This window comes from Octopus bimaculoides, chromosome 1 (assembly GCF_001194135.2).
Source record: "Octopus bimaculoides isolate UCB-OBI-ISO-001 chromosome 1, ASM119413v2, whole genome shotgun sequence".
Classification (NCBI taxonomy): domain Eukaryota; kingdom Metazoa; phylum Mollusca; class Cephalopoda; order Octopoda; family Octopodidae; genus Octopus; species Octopus bimaculoides.
Window position 1 is genome coordinate 99,714,731 of NC_068981.1, and position 10,080 is coordinate 99,724,810.

Consider the following 10,080-nt stretch of genomic DNA (forward strand, 5'->3'; position numbering starts at 1 on the left):
AAATAAGGCATCAGTAGTGCTTTTACCTGGCACGAACCCAAACTGCATCTCATCTAAATTGATTCGCTCCCTAATTAGTTGGGCTATGACCCTCTCTGTAACTTTCATAACCTGATCTAACAGCTTGATGCCTCTGTAATTATTTGTATCTAAAGCGTCCCCTTTACCTTTGTAGCAGTTGACTATGATGCTGCTACACCAGTCATAGGGTATGACTCCTTCGTGTATCACCTGGTTCGTAATACGGGTGACTAGGCTATAGCCAACACTGCCAGATATTTTGAGCATCTCTGCAGTGATTCCTGATGGGCCGGGGGCTTTCCCGGTCTTCATACTCTTATATATATATATATATATATATGCATACATGATAAGCTTCCATACAGTTTCCACAGTTTCCATCTACAAATTTCATTGACAAGGCATTTGTCAAAGTGAGGCTAGAGTAAAAGACACTTGCCCAGGGTATCAAGAACTTGAGTAGAACTTAAAACCACAATAAATTTTCAAATAGTTTTCATTTTCCCAAAATAACTTACAAGGTTTGGTCAACTTAAGATGGTGGTAGTGGAAGATATTTTACAAAAGTGCCACAAAGTGGGATCAAACCTTGAACTACACGGTTATTAAGCAAAAAAAAAAAAAAAGGCTTAACTTGATAGCTATGTCTGCCCAGTTATATAGATGAGGTAATTTTGGAAACAATGCTTCTTCTAACCATATTTGTGGATGTAGTTGAACTCAAGAATGCAAGCCAATGAAACATTCATCAAGTTTAGTACTTTCCCTAGTTTTGGTTTTCAACTACATTTCTTTGTAGTACCACTTACAATCAGGTGAACTGAGACACAGTATATTATTGCCAGACAAAGCGTACAGTGCAGCACCAGTGACAACTACAAACTCTTCATACTTTATAGATTTTCAGAATCCTATTAAATCAGCCATCTACAACTCTCTATATTGTGCGCTTATGTGTTTTTAAACTATATTTAGCATTTAAACATTTAAAAACTAATCTTTAAATGTTAGTATTGACAAGAACACACATGTGCACATAAGCACTTCACAATCGCACCTATGCACACATTTAAACACTGTTGGTTATTACCTTTTTCTTATCTTTAACAGAGAAGCCTTTTACAAAAGATTGCTGTAGAGAAGAAATCATTCAAATGAGTCTAAGCATGAGGCAGAAATAATTTTTGTTTTTTTATTTGGTATTTAATATGCAATAAACTGAATGGAATCTAAAGTAGAGCTGAAATGTTAAAACAGTCAGCTTTCAGACATTTGCAATAAGCAATTATTTACTTTTTCTGAGTACAAGAGAGCAAAATGGCAGTATTAGTAGTAGTAGTAACAACAGCAGTGCCAGCAGTAACATCAACACAGTGAAGAAATAATTGCAGTTTCATCATATCAATGAGCTTGAGATTTGATCACATGAATATTCTAATACATCCACCAGCTATTAGACTAGCAGTAGTAGTAGTAGTAACTACAAGAGTAGAATTGTAGCTCCAGTATAGGGCTTGTGGTAGTAGTAGTAGTAGATTAAAGATAGATCATTAAACAAACGTTACCTCTTTTTCACATCTAAAACCAGTTTTTTTACCTGTCATCAGAGTTTGCTTTTATTAAATTTATTTGGTCACTCCTTAAACGAAGCATATTACTCCACATCATTATACATAATCCCCTCCCCCATCCTTTCAGCAAATTCTATCCTGATCACCATTAACATCAGGTGTTCTTCCCTATGACACAGTCAAGATGGTTAAGTGAATGGCTACCCTTCTCAATAAGTTCCTTCATATCCCTCACAATCCCAGTGGTTCATATGAAAATGTACATCTAGAGTAAGTTTCTTATCATCCCCAAGTGGAACCGGTGTTCAAAAGGATCCCTTTGTGCATTATATGTCATGCATTCTCATAACTTTGCTGAATCCTCATAACTATCTCAACTACAATGAGATCCATTTGATAAAGCAACTATGTTTTTTGGATACTTTGCCTCCAATTCTACACTGCATTCACATAACAAAACTGCTCTTGATTTGCTTTTCTATCCAACCTCCTTCATTACAATGTGCATAGAATTGCTGAGTAAGAAAACTTCTCTGGTTACTGTAATATAACAAGGTGACCAGTATTGATGGTGTTATTGCAATTATTTTCAAACAGTGTGCTTCTGAGCTAGCATCAAATCACCACTTCTTTTATCATCTTGAGGTACTGTCTCTTTTCAATAACCTTTAGTAATTTCCGTAGAGTTAGATCCACTAGAGATCTGCTCTTCTACATTACATTCTAGTGATTAATGACTTTCTAGGACAGAATGTCATTATACTCAACATCAACTTAAAATTGTGACTGGTACAAAATTAGTCTAACAAAGTTATTTGCTTATAGGCACCATCTGCTTCTCATCTTTCTTCTCATCTTTAGAACCAAAACATACTTCAACTCTAATCAGCTGCTGCTTCAGTAAAATTTAAGTGTAGTCCGCATCACAAGATTGCTTACATGGTTAGCACTGCTACTACTTCGCAAACAACTGGCAGAGATTCTGTATGAGCCATTGAAAGAGTTCCTATGAGATTGTTCAATTTACTAGAAATAGGAGCCAAATATCCTTCAAACTGAATAGTATTATCAAGTCCTTCAAATCAAGAATCAAATATTCTTTAAATCTTAAACAGGAAGGACACTCTAGATAATATAATCTCAGATATTCCAAACAGATGAAGATGTTTTTTGTAATAGGCTCAGTCAATGTAGGCTGATTTGAGACTAAACAACATCTTAGACTAATTACAAAACTGCATAATAAGAAACAGAAAAAAAAAAGAAAAGAAGCCTATTCAGTTGATTGGCAGTTCATTTGCCAGCATGTGACAACCACTAATATACTGGTGCATTGTTTCTTCTCCTTTTTTCTCATCTATTGCTACCTCAACAGTTTTTTGCTTCTCTGCAAAAAGCTATGTAATACCTCTTTTCAAATTTACCTACTCTCCTCCTCATATCATAATAACTGTATCTTATTATCCAAAGCCTGCACTAAACAACTGGGTAAATCAAGCTTAACACTCTGAAATGCTCACTGGCTAAATTGTACACTTGAGGGAAATTCCTCTCTCTCTGTTATATATACATAATTACGGACGTAGTAGATAACAGCTAGCCTTCGGCCGCACTTTTGGACCCTGTTGTGTCCACTACTCCGATTGGTTGGTATTGGCACAATTTGTCTCTTGCTCTGTTGTGCGCCAATATGCAACCCAACCAGTTGCAGCCTTCAAATAAGGTCACGTGAGACAGTCTGTTCTAAACCCCAGTTTGAGCCGACTGCTCCCTATAAAAACTCCAGCTTCTCCACATCTCGGGGTCATTGGTCCCAGACCTTTTAAGGTCTAGCCACTGACCACACAGGACATAGCTAGTTCCAGCGACAACACAACAGCAGCCACATGGAGACTCATCAACTTCGTCCAACAACATTCGATGACCTCCATCTCCATCATTTGTCCTAACGTCAACATCATCTCTCTACGTACACAGCAACCAGCAACACTTGCACAGGTTCCAACACAACACTGTTCGTGAATTACTTCACCATGGTTAACAGCAAATACAACCTGCGAGAACTCCTGTACCAAGTGACCGGCAGCAGCATCGTAGCCACAACTTCACATACGACATGTACCTCAACTGGTTCTGCATTACAGCCACAACTTCTTGATACAGCATTTCAACTATTGTTGAATGGTATTTATCATCCTTGTGTCTGAACATTCTTCTAACTTCACATTATAGACTCTTTCAATGCTCTGTACTTAACGCACATGCATACATCCATGCCTATGCACACACACACTTTGTTCTCATGATGGCCTGTCTATTATGTATACAGGATGCACCACAGACACACATGTTAACCTATCAATAAAATCTCTTAAACATTCTACCCGGTTGTGTCTCTCTTTTCCTTCTGGCACTTATACGCATTTATTCTTTTCATATTTATTGTATCGACTGTATGATGTACTAAGGAGCCATTCTCGTCACCTCTCTTTGCATGGTCATTTACAAATTAAAAACACAGCTTATATCTTAGAACCAAGGCAGTCTTGAACAGGTTGGTATCAGAAGGGTTAATGAAGTACAAGTTGTAAGGTGCCATTTTCAAATGATTCTTGATATATGAATATAAAGGTTATACAGGTATTATGTGCAAAACCCATTTAAAGTGCAACAATCTAAATAACAACTATAACCTTTTAGAAAACCATGTAGAATTGAGTGACCAATAACAAAGTAGTCAAACCTTTCTACCTCTCAGTATTTCAGCATTTCTATATTTATTGTTGTTGTGCTTCAGATAACCCTTGGTCAAAGTGTTTCAGCCACAACTATCTTGCTTTTTTTCCAGCCCTAATGTAGCCATTACTAGATTAGAGTGTTGTTAAGGTACAATTTGAGATCTGGATGCTATTACTGCACTTCCACGGTGGATCATATTTCTAGAGGGAACTATGAACAAGTAAGAATAACTGACTCATTATTAGCTGAGTTGGGAGAAATATTGTTACCACATAATTTTGAAATTTATTAGACATCAATAGGGATTTTAGAAAGTTGGTTCCTTAATGGATAGGTTTAACATAACCATTCATGACAGATTGAAGTTGTTTTGAGAAATCACTCACTTTAAATATATTTCCTGATGAAGAGTAGTAATTTACAGCTGTCTAAGACAGAAAAATGTCAGCCAGTTGGGTAGGCTGATAAGCTAGACTGTCAGAAAAAAGGATTTATTAGAGTGTACTACATCAATATCTGGAACATTTAGAACTCAAATAGCTTATTGTAGGGATGTGCAGCTTAGAGTTATAAGTGTTGGAAGCATTATGTAATTGACTACTGTTTCACTAATTTGCAATGCTATGTCTAAATCTTACCATCAGTATAGCCCTGTGTCGAATGGGCTCCACCAAACTGACTTGCACTAGATATACCTCGTGAAAACAATACTTTCAGTCATGTCCCAACAATTTGATGGGTTATGGGAATCAAAGTTGGCAAAAATGATAGAGTATTGGACAAAATGCCTTCTAGTATTTAGTTATGTCTCTTTACATTCTACAGTCAAATCCTGACAGTCCAACTTTATTTTCATTCTTCAGGAGGTCAATAATATAAGTACCAGTCAAGTACTAAATCAATTAAATCTAGTATAACCTCTTTCCAGATTTGAGACTTTGTGCCTATGTTAAACCTCAATAATTTACCACTATTACCATTGTTGGTTTATAAGTTGGAAATCAATTGAAATCTCTTGGAATAAAATTATTTCAAAAATTCAAATATATCTTTAACATTTATTAACAAGAATGCTTCAGAAATAGAAAAATATCAGTTACAAATAATCATGAATGGCAAAGATAATAAAGTGTGGATGAGAGCATTTTTGTTTTTATAAATCTGTCATCTTCAATGTGGAAGCCAGTAACACAAGGTAAATACTTTGATAAATCCCAAGAGTTTGTTGTAGTGGCACTCATGTCTACTTTTGTAGCATTTAATGAATGAGATATATTGATCTGTGAATAAGAGGCTAGTTTATTGTTGGTAACTTTCTGATGAGGCTAAGTTCTTGTTCTCTAGCAAGGTAAATTCGAACAACTGGAAATAAATGTCATGCTCAGTCACAGAACAAAACACCCTTGTAAGTTTAATCACAGTAGTCAGTATGTTGATAGTTTTATCCCCAGAACTACACTTTACCTTTACATAAATAAACTATCAAGGAATGAAATCAAGACAGTAAATATCTTTTGCTTTTAATTCCAGTTGTCATGCATTCAACATGGAATAACTATTTTAAGTAACTGTTGATATAATGAGATATAATACTGACCTGACTGGACCTCAAGACTGGAGAGTGATGATGATGTTGGTGTGGGAGGCTGAGTTGTCTTTTCTTTCACTCTTTGCGTGCGACTTGAAAAGGCACGCACCAATTCATGCATCTGTTCACTCAAGGTCCGACTAACATTTGACAAATTGAAAGATTCATCCCTGTCAAAGATAAAAAAAAATTAGACTTAGAAAACCTTTGTTTAACTATGGAAAACTGGAAAATTGTCTTTCTAGATAAATATACACTTATTGATATATACACACATATACAAGTATACATAACAGAGTAGATCTTCATACATGTATACAACAGTGTGGAAAATTAAAATGGTAATGGAAAAATAAAATATATGAAAAGAATTATATACAAAATTATTAATAAATAACGAATTTATATTAGAAAAATTAGGAAACCAGTTGTAGCTTACTTCTTTCTTTTATAGTAGGATATGAAAGAAGGCAATAATTTCCAGAAGGATTTTAATTATATGATTAATTTGATACAAACTGTACAACAGTTCATTGATAGAATCCAAATTTCAATAATCATTTTCTTTCTTCTCATCTTGTTTTGGTGCTTTGAAGGAATACATTCATCTAGAAATATTTTCTATTCTTTAGAATAAAGCTCTTCTACATTTGTATTATGGTGGTGGTTGTAACTGTAGTAGTTATAACACTATCCAACAATTTAACATGTAATTAGAAAACAGCTTGGTTATTTACTAAATTTAGACACTAAATGACACTCTTTTCTGGTATTATTTGACGCTGTACAAACCAATATTTCCCTTGTGTGGTCATCCTCACAGATTAGTTTAAAGTAATTACCAGAAAGTTTCACATTCTAAAATTGTATATTTGATGTTCCTTCTTTGCATTTTCTACATATCCCAGTTCTTCAAAATGTCTAATATTTCATTCATATTTTCTTTAGTAGATATTGCTGTCTTAAACAGTAAAAGCTTAAGCGTATCTGTATCTCCTTGTTATACATTTTAAAACCAAGTTTGAATAAACAGTAAACTACTTGATAAAATATATCAGCATAAATTGGCATTTGATCATTTGATATATGACATTGAAAAAAAAAAAAGAAAAAAACTTAAATAATTCTTAAGAAAATTGTTTGATTGCAAACATTTTGTTCACATCCACTAATTAACGAAATGAATTTATTTTTAGCAGCCATTTTTCTTCTTTTGCTATAATATCTAAATATACAGAAATTACATAGATGTATAATATCACTGAAATGGCTTTCTTTTGTAAAGAGAAACTAAAAGCTAAGGAACTAAAATGGAAAGTTTGACCTAAATACAAAGCTTTTAACTGGTTTTCATTTAATTTTTATTTCTGGTAAGGCATTTTTCATTTCATGGCTGGTTTATTTTATATTTTCTTGATCTGAATGATTATTTATGTACAGTTTGTTTTTGCAGACTTTTTAGTTTTTAAAAAAATAGATGTTATTGTTTAGCCTTAGGTAAATTCTGCTCAAGAAGACCTATAATCAAAAGCATCTATGGATAAGGCATTCATCTTTCTTTATTTTTTGGGAAGATGTAAATGGATTTCTACTCTACTGCAATACACAAACAACAAAATTAAAGATATTTTACATTTATATATATCAATCAATCAAAATCCATAGCCTAAGAAGTCTGTAGGTATATTACAAGAGACACAACCTCCTCTCTCCATCTTCCTTTTTTGTCCTTCAACCTTACGCTTTCTTTCATCTCTCTTTCTATCCATTCCTTGATGTTGCTAAGCTACCTTCTTTGTGATTTTCCTATCCTTTTACTGGGAGTTTGTTTGTGCACAAACCATATTCACTAGAATACGGTGTCATGTGTTACATGACCAAACCACTCCATTTTCTGCCTTTTGACAACTGATAGAAGAGTTTCTTGGTTCACAGACTTTCCAAGAATTTCTTTCCTAACAATCTTGTTTGTTTGATGTTCTGTATATGGAATGTGAAGTATCTTACTATAACATTCCATTTCAAAGGTCATGATCTTTTTCTCACTTTCAACATCTAACATCCATAATGTGCAGTTAAAATTATTATGGCTCTTAAATGAATTTTTGTGGTTATTGCAATTTTTTATTCTTCAAGACAGGGTCTAATTTTACTGAAGATGCTGTAGTTGATGCAATCCAGCATTTGGCTTCTTTGATCTTTTCTGAAATATTTAAATTTATCAACTTGTTTAAGCATTTCCTATGCTATTTCGATTAGATTGACTATTTTCTTCTCAAGTGTATTAGTTACTATTATTTTCTTTTTTTAAGCAATTATTTCCATATTTTCCTGCAGTTTGCATTGAAATATTCTTTTTCATTTTCTTCTGTTACATCAATATCATTGTCAAATGGAGATTACTGACATCTCTACTTCATTAAGATTTTCTCCAAAAGACTTAGGGCTTCTAGCATCATATATTTTAGAAACATGTTTTGTGTTTCTAAAAGTTTTTTTTATGAAAGAACACACCCCTGTCTACCACCAACTGTTGTTACTTGGAGAGTTTCCAACCCCAACCAGAATTTTTTCAGGTACATATAATGACTATAACATATATTATTCATAGACTAATGTTATATTGCCTCAATATAGACAATAACACCCCATGCTAAACATGCTGAAATACCCTTCGTAAATCAATGAAAGTGTAGTAATGTGATACAAGTATTTTTCTATTAGAAAGTTGAACATACAAATCTTGCTATTTCATTAAAAAGAAACGACTTTCAAATATCATATCAACCAAGTTGATAATCGCTCAACTATACTCTGTATAACATTAAATATATCAGAAAAAAAAAAAATGCCACTGATCAGACCAAGGTCACGTTAACTTGATCATAGTTTCAATTATTAACAATTCAGTATCCTCAAAACAGCATCGAATTCAAAAGCTTCCAAGATCCCCTTCAATAGACAGGCATCCTTTACATTGATCAGTACACATTGATTATCAATAAATGTGTGTATACACTAAAACAATCTTTCTCTAATTCTTACTTCACTGATCTCTTTCAATATATTCTCAGAAACTAATTTGAATTTTGTCAAGAACCGATCAATAATGGTCCTGAAAACAATGTATAGAATACTGCAGTCCCCCAAATATGGAACATACTGATACTAGCTGTCAAAATACATTTGACTGTCTCAGGTTTCAAGTGGAAGCCAGAAACTTTAATTATCATGAATTCTGGCTGATATTTCCAAAATAATATGCTTTTAACATCTTCTGTAAATATACAAAACTCTAGAAACACACATTGTGTTTTGTTAAACAGAACTGTTAAGTGTGCAATATAAATCTTTCTTTTACATCATTGTCATCAACATCATCACTTATTGCAACATTTCGTCTCTTGAGTAAAACATGCCACTGATTTCCATTAAATGAATGATATGATACATAAACACAAGAATTGATGAAGTGGCTCTGTTTCAATGAATATCAAAGGTTAAAATGACATTGTTTCCCATACAGGCTTTAAAAAGTTAGTTTTAATGTAAGGTTATCCTTTTTTAGTAATAGCAAATAAACAAATAAACTTAATTTTTTCTCAGTAATTCCCAACTGTTTAGTGTAGTAAACTATACCGAATAAGAGCAAGCATTGTAGTTTTCATGAAACATTGTAGTACATAAGTAGAAAAAGAAAAGGGAAATATAGAAAGCTTCTAACAATGCAGAAAGTTTTACAAAAACCTTTATATTTCAGGTGCAAAGGCCCATCCTCAGAAAGAAGCAGTCCAAAAAATGTCTAATTACACTGATTTCATTATTTTATTTAAACTGTTTAAATCAGTGGTTCTAAACTGGGGTCCATATGACCCCTGGGGATCAATGTAAGACGCATTGTTGTCTCTCAAATATTTAAAATCTACAATTAAGAGCCCTCTCTACTCGCTGGCGGTACCTACCCACCACCACTACCCATTTTCCTTTATTCAAAAATTCTTATCGCTCCTTAAAATTATGGCTTTTAAGTGTTGATTTCTCAGCCCAAGAATTACAGCGTGATGTGCTGCTTGACTGGTCCCCCCTCTCTCTCTCTCTCTCTCTCTCTTTATATATATATATGATGATGATGATGATGATCTTTTCTCCCGCCATGCCTCT

General features: G+C 33.6%; 1 protein-coding gene across 2 annotated transcripts in view; it reads right to left on the minus strand.

The window, feature by feature from the left end:
• Positions 1–10,080, minus strand: part of LOC106872261 (cyclic nucleotide-gated cation channel beta-3) — a 527,825-nt gene that overhangs the window by 130,012 nt on the left and 387,733 nt on the right. For both annotated transcript variants that reach the window (XM_052968620.1, XM_014919185.2), the window contains one exon: positions 5,929–6,089. In XM_052968620.1, the coding sequence (XP_052824580.1) occupies positions 5,929–6,089 (161 nt within the window). The remainder of the gene's footprint in view (positions 1–5,928; positions 6,090–10,080) is intronic.